The 16,173-nt window shown below is 35.1% G+C and overlaps 1 protein-coding gene across 3 annotated transcripts in view; it reads left to right on the forward strand.

Moving 5' to 3' along the window:
* The window catches only part of LOC115292164 (phospholipid scramblase 1-like), a 30,735-nt gene extending 25,232 nt beyond the window's left edge, over positions 1-5,503 (forward strand). For 2 of the 3 annotated variants that reach the window (XM_029940095.1, XM_029940097.1), the window contains 3 exons: positions 842-994; positions 1,115-1,155; positions 5,402-5,503. In XM_029940095.1, coding sequence (XP_029795955.1) covers positions 842-994; positions 1,115-1,155; positions 5,402-5,471 — 264 coding nt within the window. In that variant the 3' untranslated portion in view covers positions 5,472-5,503. The remainder of the gene's footprint in view (positions 1-841; positions 995-1,114; positions 1,156-5,401) is intronic. The other variant, XM_029940096.1, reaches the window with a different exon arrangement.
* The last annotated feature ends 10,670 nt before the right edge of the window (positions 5,504-16,173 follow it).

A 16,173-nucleotide genomic window follows, 5' to 3' on the forward strand; every position in this document is an offset into this window, starting at 1 on the left:
AAGAAAGAGTTAACTGTGTAAAAGAGCTGAAAAACTAATGGTTTTCATTTAAAGTTAAATTGATTCTCAGGTCAAATTTAAGCAATTATATATGAAGCATATATATTTATATAATTCATATGTAATATGTAAGTTATCATATGTAAAATAACATATATCATATATAGTTGAACTTTGAACAACACAGGTTTGAAATGCACAGATCCACTTATATGCAGATTTTTTTCCAATAAATATATGTATGATAGTGTAAACATATTCTCTCTTCCTTATGATTTTTTAATAGCATTTTCTTTTTTCTAGCTTACTTTATTGTAAGACTACAGTATATAATACATATAACATAAAATACTAATTGACTTTATGTTACCAGTAAGACTTCTTGTCAATAGTAGGCTATAAGTGGTTAAGATTTTGGGGATCAATTGTTATACACAGATTTTCAACTGCCTAGGGGTGTTAGCACCTCTAACTTCTGTGTTATTCAAGGTGGACTATATAATCAGTTGTAGAAAATGAAATTTGATTGACAGATATTGTCTGTAGGTGTTTTTTCTAAGTTATCACATGTCCATATTGCACATTAGATATTTTAGACAGATAGATGGATAGATATTATCATAGGTGTTTCTAGATAGATATTGTCTGTAGGTGTTTTTTCTATATTATTATGTGGCCATATTGCACATTCTATTTATTGCAGGATGCAAAAAGCATGATTATAACTTGTATGGGTCATATTTAATTACTAAAATTTAGGTAGGAATACCTATATTTTATTTCAGATGTTTTATCTAAGATGATATATATACATATGTATATATATATATCTTTCTTTCAGTTATTGTCTCTGGATGAAGAAATAGTTCTTGGCAAAATTTCAAAAAAATGGGCTGGATTTATGATCACCAATGCTGATACATTTGGAATCCAATTTCCATTTAATCTTGATGTTAAGATAAAAGCACTGATGCTTGGAGCAAGTTTCCTCATTGTGAGTCTATTTTCATTTTGTTTAGCTTAAAACTATATTTCTTAGGATTACCATTGTACCTTTGCTAATATTTTTGCTCAAAACATCTATATTGATTGCAAACTGTGTTTTTTGGTCTAGTTCCAAGTCCTCAAGATCATCATGGATTCAGTCTTCACATGGTAAAAATTAGCCTGTCCTGAAACCATGATCACTGAAGTTGATATCCTTGCCTTGATGAAACACAAGACTAAATAGCTGAAAATAGGAATAAAATGGCTTGTTCATTGTAACTTAACTGTTATTTCCCACATTTAAAAATCTTATATTTTCTTATAATCATTGTTAATTTGGAAACTATAGATATGTAGACATTTTAAAAAGGAAAATATTGCTCTTGAATATAATAGGCTTTTAGGGGCAAAATGAACATAAGAAATTACCTTCATTCTCTAAATATAATGAAATGGTAGAAAATGGGAAGAGATATATGCAGGGCTGGGTCACACATTGCTTCATAAATAGTATTAAAAGTTTGGAGAAACAGAAAAACGAACAGGTTAACTCGTAGATTGAATATAGCTAAAGAAAAAGCTAGGGAACAAAGAAATACAGTAGAGAAAATGATTCATAATGTAATAGAGACAAAACAACATGAAAATCAAGAGTCATAAATAAGATAGAACAGGTAACCAGAACCAAGAACTATGAATTCAGTGATGTGTAAAGGACAAATATCCTAAGTTTTACAATTTAAAATTACCATCTATATATAGATGTTAAGAGTGAAGCAGAATAGCAGAGAAAAATAAGTAACCACAAAGAAAGACAAATCACCTGCAAGCAATAAGACTGACAACTGACCTCTCAACAGAAACAGTGAAAGCCAGACTACAGTACAATGATATCTTCAAAATACTGATAAAAAAACAATTTTCACTCTCAAATTCTCTTTCTTCAAGACTATATCTTAAAGATGAAAGTAAAATAAATAAATTCGCATTTTAAGAAAGCCAGAATTTTACAACACATAGATTGTTGTAAAGTGTTTACAGCACTTCAGGAAAAAGAAGTATGCTCTGAAAAGGATCCTCTGAGGTTCAATAATATTCATGAGAAAACAAAATGCTAACCGTATTTGTGAATGTAAACATGTTTTAAAAAATAAAATAATAGCAAATATGTAATTTTCAAGGGCAAAGAATGAAAAACAAAAATACTTAGTTAATAAAAATTTATGAGTTATGAGAAGTTATTAGAATTAAAATGTTCTAGGTGTGCCTGGGTGGCTCAGTCCGCTAAGCGGCCGACTTCGGCTCAGGTCGCCATCTCACGATTCATGAGTTCAAGCCCTGCCAGCTCGGAACCTGGAGCCTGCTTTGCTTTTTTTGTTTCTGTTGTAATTTTTTTAATGGTTTTTGTTTTGTTTTGTTTTGTTTTGTTTTTTGTTTTTTTAGTTTTGATACAGAGAGAGACAGAGCATGAGAGGGGGACGGGCAGACAGAGAGGGAGACACAGAATCTGAAGCAGGCTTCAAGCTCTGAGCTGCCAGCACAGAACCTGATGTGGGACTTGAATTCATGAACCACGAGATCATGACCTGAGCTGAAGGCGGAGGTTTAACCGATGGAGCCACCCAGGTGCCCCTGCCTGGAGCCTGCTTTGGATTCTGTGTCTCCCTCTCTCTCTCTGCCCTCCCCTGATCATGCTCTGTTCCAGTCTCAATAATAAATTTTAAAAAATTAAAAAAAAAAGAATTAAAATGTTCTAAGGTCTTTATATTGTTCAGGAGATAAGTTAAATGTGCACATTAAAATGTCATGGGTAATGACTGAAATAACAAAAAGACTGTCAATTTCAAACTAATATAGTGGAAAATGGGAATGAAATACAAGAAAAGAGACAAACAAAACTTATTCAGCAGTGGTGGGGGAGAAAGAAAAGCATAGAGAGAACTTGGTCAAACAGAAATAGAAAATGAATATAGTAGAAAGTAATAATTCAGTTATATCAAGGTATCAATTTAATGTATTCTATACAATTTTTTACAATAATCACAATAAATGAAAATGGGAAAAACATGAAAGTTAAAAAATAGAAATTGCTAAATTAGATTTTAACATTAAAAAAAATGTTTATTCAGTTTTTGAGAGAAAGAGAAAGAGAGCATGAATGGAGGAGGGGCAGAGAGAGAGGGAGACACAGAATCTAAAGCAAGCTCCAAGTTCTGAGCTGTCAGCACAGAGCCCGATGTGGGGCTTGAACCCACCAACCACAAGATCATGCCTGAGCAGAAGTTGGGTGTGCAACCAACTGAACCACCCAGGCACCCCTAAATTCGGTTTTTACATTACCCCTAGGTTCTTAATAGTTGACAAATCTAAATTAATGAAAAAAAAACGGAAGAAAGAAAAGATGAGTAAATGTATAATAGAAAAATACTAACCATAAAAGCTAGTAAAGCTACGGCAATACCAAAAAACTTGATTTTAAAACAACAAAAACATTAGAGACAGAGATAGAGAAGGTAACTACATTATAATAAAAGTTCCATTCAAAAGAAATATAATAATTCTTGATTTTTGTGCCCCTAAGATCAATGTTATACAATGTTTCTCAGTGTTTAACATTGAGAAAAATTATATTGTTATTAGAGAATGACAAATTCATCATCATCGTGGGAAATTTTGTACCCATTTCAAGTTTTACTTGGTGTGGGAATCAGAAATTAATAAAATCATTTAAAATTTGAACAAAAAAGTAACAAGATTGATTTACTGGATGCATGTAGAAATGTGTTACACAAGTAGGTAATATAAGTTGTTCTCAAAAAAAGCTTTTTACAAGAATTATTCTCATAATGGGCCAAGAAGTAAGTCTCAACAACAAAACATTAGAGAAATGGTATCACTTGGACCTTGGTGTCACAGCAAATAACATTTAAATAGACATAGATAAAGATACATATTTTAAAATACTTTGTATGTATGGAAATGTGTACATAACTCAGGGGTAAAAAGTAACACATAATAGAAATTTTAAATATCAAATTGTATCATAACTAAAATATTACACACCAAAACTTTTGGAATATAAGTAACATTAAAGAGCAATGTATAACTGTAAATACTTACTGAAGAAAAGAAGAAAAGTAGAAAATCAATGAGCTAAGTATTCATCTCTAAAAAGTTAATAAAAGAACAGAACAAACCCAAAGAAAACATGAGGAAGGAGATGGCAAATTATTGACCAAAGATAAATGAATAAACAGCACTCATCCTGGTCTTTAGATGGAAAAGAATTTTTAAAGTAAATAATTGCAAAGTAACAGACTACTAAATTATAATATCTCAAAACTTCTGTACCTTAAAACAAATTATAATATTAAATATTTGATAGCAAACAATAAAGGAAATATGTGCTTCAAATATGGTCAAGGAGTAATATCTACTTAAATGTGAAGAAAAATATCAAATTCCCAACAGAAATGGAAAAAGAATATAAAAAAGTAATTCATTAATCTATTAAGGAGGGAATATAAATAACCAATAGCCATAAGAAAATGTTTTCAAAACCATATGAAGAGAAGCAAAAAAAGAAAAAAAAAAAAACAATGAAATATCTCTTTTTATTTTTTCTAGTGACAAAGTCTCAATGCTAATGAAAGTTTAGGAAATCAAGTAATCATGATCTATAGGTACAATTTTGTGGCACAAACTGAAAACATCCTTTAAAATTTTTAATGTTCATATATTTCATATGCATTACTTTCTTCTTGAAAACTAATACCAATGCACACAAATAATTATGCATACTCTAGTAAACAGCAATGTGTACTATATGTAGCAAACATCACTCTAATAAAAAAAGTTAAAACAACTTAAAATTTAAAGTATGAGATTTATTAAAAACACATTATAAGATATCTCTAAAACAGAACGTTAGACTCAAACTAAATGTTTGGTAAATGAATTTTAATGGCATTAATACCCAGGTTACATTATGCAGTAAGAATTGTAGGTTATAAGCATATTATAATACCAATTGTGTGTGTCTGGAAAGAATTTAAATCAAAATATTAGTGGTAGATTTTTTGGGGATTGGAAACACAACTTTTTTTTTCTTCTCTTATCCTTTTTATAATTGATACATATGATGAAAACATATATTAAAAAATGAAGTAGAATTGGTTGCTATTTTCTAGGTCCTTTATGACTAAATTTATTATTTTGGTGTGCTCGAGAGTAGACAAACACTCATTCTTATTCCCTTAGAAGTTGTTTTCTTATAGGTCTGATCCTCAGAATTCTCCTTTAATAGGTTTTATTACCACATTATTATAACATAGGACCCCAAAATTACTCTCATGTCGAAGGCCTGTACCTTAAAAATCAACCTAATTACATTTATTTTTCATTTTCATTCTAGGACTACATGTACTTTGAAGTCTGGCCCTAAGTTTTGCCAGCTTTCAGCAAAATTAAACGACTTTCACTGAGAATATTTAAATAAAGTTTTACTTCACCAAAATTATTTGTATAATTTTTTTCTGCATAATAAACCATACTATAATTTAAGAACTTGAAGGGATCATTTGATTTAGCCGGGATTCTGCTGCACAGTTCTCCAGGTCAAGACTGAGTTCTCTCTTGCAAGTGCAGTCAGTTAACAGATTGCTTGGGGACTGTCTCCTCCCAGATGGCCTCATTCATATGTCTAGCTGTTGTCCGAGGCAGTAGGAGCAACACGCCGCATATTTTACATCATCTAAGAGGCTAGCCAAAGCTTCTACACATAATGACTATGTTACAAAGACATCAAGAAAGCAAGCTCAAATGTTCAAGCTCATTTCAAGGCTCTGCTTCAGTTACACTTACTCATGTCCCACTGGACAAAGCAAGTCACATAGCCAAGCCCAGATTCAAGGAATGGAAAAACAGGCTCAATTTCTTTATGGGAGTCACTGTAAAATATTATTTATTTGCAGCATAATATATTATTGTGACATTGTACAAAGTCACACTTAATGTAATCATTAGTAATAATGGTCACAATTATTTCATCCTCCCCATATGCTAAATATTCTCAGCCCTATCAGGACTCCCAAAGGTCTCTTTCAATTACAGCATCAGGCTCAAGTCCGGTATCAAGAGATCTGTATCTTCTGTGATTACAAAAGTGAGTGAATACAAAAGTGAATCCTCAAGTGAGGATACGTGAATATAGTTCCTCTTGATTCAAAGACTTCAAAACGAAAAAGATACACCTAACATTCAATAGTGAGCCAAGATCAAAATAACCATAATAAATACATGGAATCCTCTTAACAGTGGTTGGTCATTAGCAATTTTAGCATTGAGATGGGCATGTGTTGGGCACCTGTTACCAGCTCCTCTTACTGTGGGAACAGAGAATATCCTGCCCTCTGGCAGTGCCTCTCTATTTTCTAGTGCACTGTTCTCCATAGCGCTGCCCTCTGAGATTTTGGCTCTGCCTTCTGATAAATTTTTCTTTTTCTTAATAAAATAGCTGTGTTTTCAACTGAATAGCATTTGCAGCCTTTTGCCTACCTACAGAAAGTTGGAGACAGAAGTATCTTTTCATCTTCAACTGCTCCAGTCTCTTTCAGTCTATACTTGTCCTGCTCCCTTAACTGTGTGGCTTTCCACGTATAAGATTCCACTCCAATGGAAAAAGCTACACCACTTTTCGTTCTAAAACAGGCTTCTGTGTCTGGACTTCCTCATGGCTAGTCTAGCTTCTTTAGATGATGGATGAGTTTCAAAAGCAACAAGAAAACACATGCTTATGCAGAAGCACTTTGCAAGCCTCTGCTTGCAACAAGTTTGTAACCTACCATTGGCCAATCCAAGACATAAGGCTAAATCCACATTCAAGGGATGTTGAAAGAGATCTCACTCCTTAATCAAAGGTGCTATAAAATAATGTGGACGTTTTTTTTTTTACAACCCACCACATTATTTAACAGGTGATTTTTCCTGATTTATGTTTGTTATAGACTGAATGTTTGTGTTCTCCAAAATTCCTATGTTGAAATCCCCAGTGTGAAAGTATTTGGTGGTGGCCTTTGGGATAGGATTAGGTCCTGAGAGTGGAGTCCTCATGACAATGATGCCCTGTTACAAGAAGTGCCAGAGAACTCCCTTGTTCCTTCACCATGTAAAATATGGCAAGGAAACAGCCAACTATGAATCAGGAAGTGGACCCTCACCAGACACTTAATCTGCCAGGACTTGATTATTGGATTTCCCTGCCTGTTGTAAATAAACTATTCAGTCTATGGTGTTCTTTGATAACACCCCAAATAGACTAAGACGGTGTTACCTATGAAACAGTTTTTCACGTGTGATTTTATTTTTCAATTCTGTCTCATTGTGTACTTAACTAATAACTATCTATGATGTCTCTTAGATATGGTTGATTTCAATGAGGGATATTCCAAAGAACATCAGAACTATACAGATACTATTCTAACAAAACCAAAAGGGATACAGAGTCGGTGAAATCTAATAAAATGAGGACTATTTCCACGAGAAGGTTACTTTTCGTTCTTACAAAAAGTGTCAGAAAAAACAGCCCTTGTTACCAGGGCTTGCCATTTTATGTTCTGGATAAATCCTGTCCTGGTGATAGGGATCTCTGTAAGTAGAAGAAAAGAGCAGGTCTTCGTTCAAAAAACTCATGCTTTGAATGGATGTTACCTAGATCATTCTAGAAAGATGAAATAAAAAATTTGAAGGAGTCCAAAGTAGCTCATCTTAAGAGTCATGTACTCCCTTTCTGTGATGCAGAGGTAAACGGATCCACACGTATGCCTGGAAAGTTTATTTGGTGCTGTGGCCTGGGCGATTCACATATAGGACACCATACTCTCCTGCTTTCCAGAGAACTACAGGGTCTCGGTCTATGAACTTCTCCCCAAGTCTTTATATTTTGTAACATTCCCCAGGAATCTTCACAAAGACCTTTTAGTGGGAGGATAGCCCACACACCCTCAGGAAAAAAATACGTAAGAAAGACTGAATTCTCTTAGTGAGAAAAACTTGGAACCAAATTAATTTAAAGAAGAAAAATAACATGATTTGTTTACTCTAAAATTTTGTGCAGCAATTTCATTTCCACATTATCTATCTCGTTTACAATTCCTTCTGTGAAACTTATCTGCCTGCAATGTCTGGAAGATACATCCAGTTTTCCCTCTTCATCCAGGTCTGACTGGATCAGGGTTTGGCATCAGGGAGAAGGTACTCAGACCCTCTAAATTTTATATATATATATCTATATATGTAGATATATAGATATGTATGTATGTAATGTGTGTGTGTGTGAGTGTGTGTGTTTGTGTGTGTATATACAGGGAAAAGTACCTAGTTACAGTATTGTTTGGAACATAAAATTAGATAATTTTTAGCACAGTGCCTGGAACATATGGAATGCTTAGTATATATTAGTGTTATTAGAGCCACATTTAACTGAATGTTGATAATTCAGATACCCGCATATCCATGATGGAACATTAGTATATGTTCACAAGCTGGTATCTTCTTTGTTTGACTCAATTTATAGAGATGTAAACACTTTTTTAGAAGAGAAAGGAGTTTTGTCTGAGGTTAAGAGAATGTTAATTGAGGGCCCCTGGGTGGCTCAGTCGGTTAAGCGTCCGACTTCAGCTCAGGTCATGATCTCACAGTTCGTGCATTCGAGCCCCAGTTCGGGCTCTTTGCTGACAGCTCAGAGCCTGGAGCCTGCTTCAGATTCTGTCTCCCTCTCTCTCTGCTCCTCCCCTACTCATGCTCTGTTTCTGTCTCAATAATAAATAAACATTTAAAAAAAAGAGAGAGAGAATGTTAATTGAGAGAACTGAATATTTCTGCTTTTGTTTGGTCAGGTATCCAAAGACTAAACACAAAACATTAAGTTTTAAATGCTCACATTCCAGTACAAGATTCTAAACTAGTTATGTAGGATATGCTAGAAAACATGAATTTGCCTTCAGTTCACAACTTCTCAAATACATCTCAGGCAATAAAACAGTTACAGGAGAAAGATAAAGATATAAGGTATGGTGTCTCTTTCCGGTCTCATCCCTTATGATTTTGGCATTGGGGGCCAGAATCTGGTAAAACTGATCAAGAAGAGACCATGTGGGCATTCTGACACAGGTGAAATAGTTTCAGGGACAAAGTTTACCCCTACTTTTATACATGATGTGATTCTCTTCTAACACCCTGAGGATTGGACACTTTGACAGCACCTATACCTGGTGTCCTTGGTACAAATGCTGACATTCTCATAACAGGTTATGGCATAGTTGAGGTTTCTTCAGATGATTTTAGAGATCAATAAATGGGAGTGAGAGCACAAGAATCAGGGAACAGCATTCAGTGGGGGAAGTAACAGGCACAGACTGCCTTTTGAAAACACATGGAGTACCTCTAGAGTGTACTGTCTGGTATGCCTTGATGACATTAGGAGGCGTGGCTCGGGGAGTAGCCAGGTTCTGCTAACAGCCGGTAGGAAGCTATTGAGTCAGCCAGCATTTGGGTTAAGTATTATTGTTGTTGTTATTAATACTCTAAAGAGTATTTGATTTCTATCAGTTATTGAAATAACTGCTACATAAACTGGAGTGAGTTTGTTGTGTATTTGTTTTCTGAATGTGAAACTGCCAAGAAGCAGCATTAATGAGGTGTCTCATTTTTTTTCCCAGTTATTGAATATGTGAATATACGGGACTCGCATATGCTCACACAATTATCGGCCAGGGTGTGGCCGATAGGGTGATAGGGTGCACATGGGATTTTTAATTGCCTGGCAGAACCAATCCAATAGAATTTTAGAACAAGGTGGCTGGAATATTAAAACATGCTTCAAAATAATATGTTATAAAAGGTTATAAAAATATACTACCTGTTAGTCTCACCAACTATGTATGTGGCTATGACACCCTATCACTCTCTTGAGAAAAACAGATTATGCTAGAAAATGTTTTCCAAGTCATGCACCAAAATACTTCAGTGACAGTTGAGTGCTGACATTTTGGGGAAACCCCAGTGCTCCTGGTTATTAACTTCTGGCCATTCACTATAATAGTGGTCCTCAGACTTTAGCATGCATCAAAATCATCTGGAGGGATTATTAAAATTCAGATTGCTGTACCCCAACCCCAAAGTATCTGATTCCACAAGCCTTGGAAATAATTTGCATTTCTAGCAAGTTCCCAGGTGATGCTACTGTTACTGCTAATGGGGGACAAACTTTGAGAACCTTCGCACTAGAATACATTACCCAATTTCAGTTAGAATTCTTTGAGCTGTTGAATAGACCAAATTGAGAAGCTCATGAAGGCCTATTAAACATTTTAGAGGACCACCAGACTCACCCAAATGGCCCTATCTTTAAATATCAAGGTTGTATGGTTAAACATCATGGTACCTTCTGGTACATACTGCAGAATGCATCATTGATTGAATAAAACCATAACATTTTTGCCAACTCACAACCACTGTGAGAACTTTCCCATCTACCAAACTTTAGTATTTATTGCCCTTGAATGTGCATATGAGATGTCAACTTCACTGGCCCTTTCTACCCTCGAAGGATTGTGTTCTCAGAACTGTTTCACAACCATCCTGTAAAATCATTTCCAGTGCAACTAGCAATGCAATTGGGTCAGTTGGCATTTGTTCCACAAACAAATCCTGTAGGGTAATTTAGGACAATTAACAATGTTGAAACTACAGGACGACTAGAGAATTTTTGGGTTTGGATTTGTTTGTTCTATCATGGATACCATATGTTTATAACTCAAGAGTCTATTGAATGTCCTTTTTCAAAGCAAAGGAGTCATCTTTGCTTTTGATCAGATATTGGGAATGCTGGTCATATAGCACTGCTTTCTTGGCTTTTATGTGAGAAAACAAATGCTAGTATCAATATGGTTACAACTACACATACTTTCTTGGGCTAATATGTCCTGGTTACTTACATCAATATAACCCGGATGTCATCTGGAATTTAATTTTGATACCACATGAGTAATTGTTATAGATGACCATTTCATGATTATGTATGTGTTAGATATATCTGACCATTTTATACCCCCAGTACTAACCTAAAATGCTTGGAGTCATCAAAGCAGACCTTCCTTAACTTTAATCCACCAACAAATTTATTTGAATTCACATTCATACTTTTTCTTCTTCTTCTTCTTGGCACAGTAGAAGACACACATGCCTTTCTTCCCATCCAAAAGGCAACCAAACCACTGGTGACCTGCATGCTTTCCCCCATGTTGGGAGCCATTTTTGAACTCACTAAGTTGGGAAAACTCCTTGTGAGATAAGGCAGGTTTGCAAGGCCTCTTACCATCAGATGGTGACTGATAGCCACCTCCACCCAAATATTTTTACTTTAGCACCAACCCCCAAGGCACCTTGTTGACTGATATCAGGAGTGACTTGTTCCGTATCCTAAAATATGCTGATTGCGCCTTGTGAAGAAACTTCTTTTGTGATTATAAGAGGAAATATTGTATTTCCTGAGAAACCTGTTTTACTTCCTCTCAAGAAAACAGGCTATTGACCCCTGCTCACAAAGAATTAACTTTTGCCTTTGCTATGCTAAAAACATTGACTTATATTTGAATGCTGAAGATACCTTCCTTCCCCATATGCATCTAAATCACCTACATTAATCACTATTGATCAAGATTATGCATGAGTTTTCTACCAATCTATGTTCTGGGAAATTTTTACATACCAAAGAATTTGTCATCAGAAATCATTGTCTAAGGCAAATGCCACGTCTGTACTGATCCCATAAATTTTTTCCATAAGTAAAGCTGACTCTCCAGTCAGTGCAAAGATGCCTGCCCTGCTGATCAGAAAGAAGCTCTCTCATTCCCTCTCCCTTTTGCCAACACTGTCCATCCTTCAGGGAACCCTGGACCTGCTGGAGCTGGACTCGGGCACCGGCTCTCTCTCCCCAAAAGCATCCTGCCCACTCAGTTACTCCTTTCTCTCCTTTATCTTCAATCTCTCTCCCTGGAGAAGAATGTTACCGGAAGTGTGGTTTATGACCCAGTAACATTAACACAATCTGGGAATTTTTAAGAAGGCAAACTCATAGGCCCCATCCTAGACCTCTCTGTTTTGACAAATTCTCAGGTAACTCTGTCACTAAAGTATGAGAAACACTAGAATACTGCAGTGGTTCTCAGACTTATCTACACATTGGAATCACATGGAAGCTTAAAAAAAATGATAAATGCTTCAGCCCTATCCCCAGTGATTGATTTCATTCCTCTGAGATACAGCCTAGACACTGAATTTCTTTTTAAATCGATTTGTTTTTAAGAGCACTTTTAGGTTCACAGCATAGAGATTTCCCATATACCTTCTGCACTCAAACACAGGAATTTTCAAAGGCTCTCCAGGTGAGTCTCATGAGCAGCCAAATTTAGGAACTGCTCTCTGAAATATTTTTCTTATCAGTATGTAAATAGCATTCTCTTATTTTCTTCAAATTCCCTTCAATTGCATATCTACCTTTAAAATTTTTGTTGTTTTCTCATATATAAGCTTGAGTTTTCTCTACTCTCTTTCTCCACTTCCTCACCTTGTTTTACTACCCACTTCACTGAGATTTCTTCAGCATTTGCATCTTCTTTTCAACAAGAGATCCTTTTAGATCTTATCTTACTTGATTTCTCTGGGCAGTTGGTGCTAACTCCTGAATTTTTCCCTTTCATTATTTTCCAGACAACCTAATCTCTGGGGTTGATTCCCCACTTCTCACTTATTTTCAGTCTATTAGATTTCTTCCTGTGCTGTTCCTTAAATGCAGATATTCTTCAAGTCTACATGGTAGGCTCTCTTTTGGACTATCTAGTTGTCACATAGCAGGAAATTTGAGGACACATGGAGAATTTTTAGAAATTAACTTTTTAATGGAATGTCGTTAATTTTTGTCATGGAGGTTTTATAGTTACCAGAGTAGAACGCTTACACATTTTTCGTAACTGGGCTTTACTAGATATTTGATGTTTGGGTGCTTTTGTACATGGCACCTTTGAAATTCTGTCTTCCATTTTTTGTTTCTAGTATATGGAAACACAATTCATTTTGTGCATATTGATATGTATAGTATCACCTTGCTAAATTTACTTATTAGTTCTAGTAGTTTCTTTGTAAAGTCTTTAGAATTTTTTGTATATACAATTGTTGTTGGCAGATAAAAATAATTATACTTTACAATTCCCAGTCTTTATGGATTTGCTTTTTTTCCCCTTGCTTTTTTGAATCAGGTAGGGTCTCCAATATTATAGTGAGTAAAAGTATTGGCAGCAGGGCACCTGGGTGGCTCAGTCAGTTAAGCATCTAAGGCTTGGTTTCAGCTCAGGGCATGATCTCCATGGTTCATGACTTTGAGCCCGGCCTCAGGCTCTGCACTGACAGCACAGAGCCTGCTTGGGATTCTCTCTCTCCCTCTCTGGCTCGCATTCTCTCTCTCTCTCTGTCTCGTAAATAAATAAACTAAAGAAAAATTGTTAGCAGTAGATATCTTTGCTTTGTTCCCAACTTTCTTTAAGGGGAGATATTTTCATATTTCACTCATATATGTTGTTAGCTTTAGGGTTTTGGTAAATACTTTTAGTCAGATTGAGAAAGTTTGACTCTATTCTTAAATTGCTGAGATTTTTACCAACTTGAATTTAATTATATAACATTTCTGCACCTGATGATGAGGTAATATGGTTTTTCTCCTTATTCTGACAGGCTGGTGAACCACACTGATTGATTTGGGATGATATAAGTCAGAATGTTTCGTTTGTTTTTGCTGGGTTAATTAGCTGATATTCTGTTAGAGATATTTACATCTATGTTCATGAGTGATTTTAGCCTGTAATTTTATCGTCTTGTAACATTCAAGCTCAATATTACCCAGTGGTCTGCTAGTAAGTGTCCAATCATTGGCTTTCCACAGAAATAAAAGGCCTTGGTTATAGTGGTTGATGATTACCTTGATGAACACAGTCCCATGACATCAGTATGATGTCACTGAATGAAGAATTGGGAAAAGAAGCTCACAGTTCATTCTTGTTAGCCTGTGGAAGCTGGTTCCAGCATACCACTGTTCTGACCAAAAAAAAAAAAAAAAAGTTGAGAATTGTTCTATCATGCTTTATACTCTAGATAATTGGCATAATATTGGTATTTCTATGTCTGCTTTAAAATTTTTGTTACTGGTCTCAAGGTTTTGAATAGTTAGTTTGATCTTATGACTCCTGAATGTATTTTTTTTCTTTTTCTTAATGTAAAAAAAAATGCCCTTTTCTATGAAGAGCATATCCTAGTTGCACTGTGTCTCTCAAGAGAAGCTCATATTTAGTATGTAAATGCCATATTGCCATATTCCAGGAAAAAGTAAATCAAGTGTAGAAAAAAGCAAAATGAATCTTTATGATCCTACTACCTGACAAGGACATCTGTAGTTGGCTAAATAATTTGTAGTGGATTTTTGTCAAACGCTATTGGAGAAAGATTTATGTTAATAACAGTTCATTCTGTTTTATGCTAAGACACTAGTTTAATCAGTGGCTCACTTTCTCTTTAGCTAAAATATTAGCTAAATCACAGTGGGAAAATAAAATCCAGAGGTGGAAACTAATTGGAAACATTGCTTTTAGGTAATGAAGCACTTCTGCATCCATTTGGGGGATTCATTAAGTTTCAGTTTGGGGAAGTTTTCATATAACTCAACTGAAAACTGCATAATTGTGATTGAGATATACAATTACCAAAATATGAGTACAAGGGAAATTTGGCATTTCACTTCATCAAATGTTCCATCAAAACGTGACTAAAACTTTAGGGGTCCAAAAATAAAAAAGATGAACAAGACTGTATTCCACTACTTCAGGAGCCTAGCAAGGAACAAACACATTTAAACTAATAACACTAACAGGTGATAAGGGCAATAATGAGATTTATAAAAAGTGCTGTTGGAACACAATGAAAGAGCAATACATTCTTTCTAGATGGGAGACAAAGTCTACAGATAGTGTTTTATTGTCTGTCTTTTTCTCTCCCACACTGCTCTCCATCAACAGATTAACTATTTTGAAGATCAATTTAAAGAAGGGTCAAAGTAAGAAGTTGCTGCAGCTGAGATGAAAGAGGTTGTTGCCTGTTTCCTCCTGTTTTGATGGCTTCCTATCCTTCTTACGTTTAGGTCTTTCATCCATCTTGAATTTGTTTTTGTGCATGGTATGAGTAAGTGGTCCATTTTCATTCTTCTGCATGTCACTGTCCAGTTTTCCCAGCACCATTTATTAAACAGACTTTTTTTCCATTGGATACTCTTTCCTGCTTTAAGGTTAGTTGGCCATACATTTGTGGGTCCATTTCTGGGTTCTCTATTCTGTTCCATTGATCTTTATGTCTATTTTTGTGCCAATACCATACTTTCTTGATTAGAACTTTGTAATACAGCTTAAAGTCCAGAATTATGACTTCTCTAGCTTTGCCTTCCTTTTTCACATTACATTGGCTATTAGGGGTCTTTTCTGGTTCTGTAATACAGCTTGAAGTCAGAATTGTGATGCCTCCAGCTTTGGTGACAGGTCTCCAGAGGTAAGGGAAACAAAAGCAAAAATTAACTACTGGAACCTCATCAAGATAAAAAATCTTCTGCACAGTGAAGGAAACAATTAGCAAAACTAAAAGGCAACAACAGAATATATTTGCAAAAAGATATTTACAAATGACATATCAGATAAAGGATTAGTATCCAAAATCTATAAAAAAATTTATCAAATGCAACACCCAAAACCAAATAGTACAGTGAAGAAGTGGGCAAAAGACATGAATAGACACTTTTCCAAAGAAGACATCCAGATGGCTAACAAACACATAAAAAAATGTTCAACATCATTCATTATCAGGAAAATACAATTAAAAACCACAATGAGATACCACCTCACATCAGTCAGAATGGCTAAAATTAACCACTCAAACAACAGATGTTGGTGAGGATATGGAGAAAGAGGAGCTTTCTTGCACTGCTATGGGAACACAAACTGGTGCAGCCACTCTGAAAACAGTATGGAGGTTCCTTTAAAAATTAAGAAGAGAACTATGCTACGACCTACCAATTGCACTAGTAGGTATTTCTCC

The sequence above is a fragment of the Suricata suricatta genome, chromosome 5 (assembly GCF_006229205.1).
Source record: "Suricata suricatta isolate VVHF042 chromosome 5, meerkat_22Aug2017_6uvM2_HiC, whole genome shotgun sequence".
In the NCBI taxonomy this organism is placed as follows: Eukaryota; Metazoa; Chordata; class Mammalia; order Carnivora; family Herpestidae; genus Suricata; species Suricata suricatta.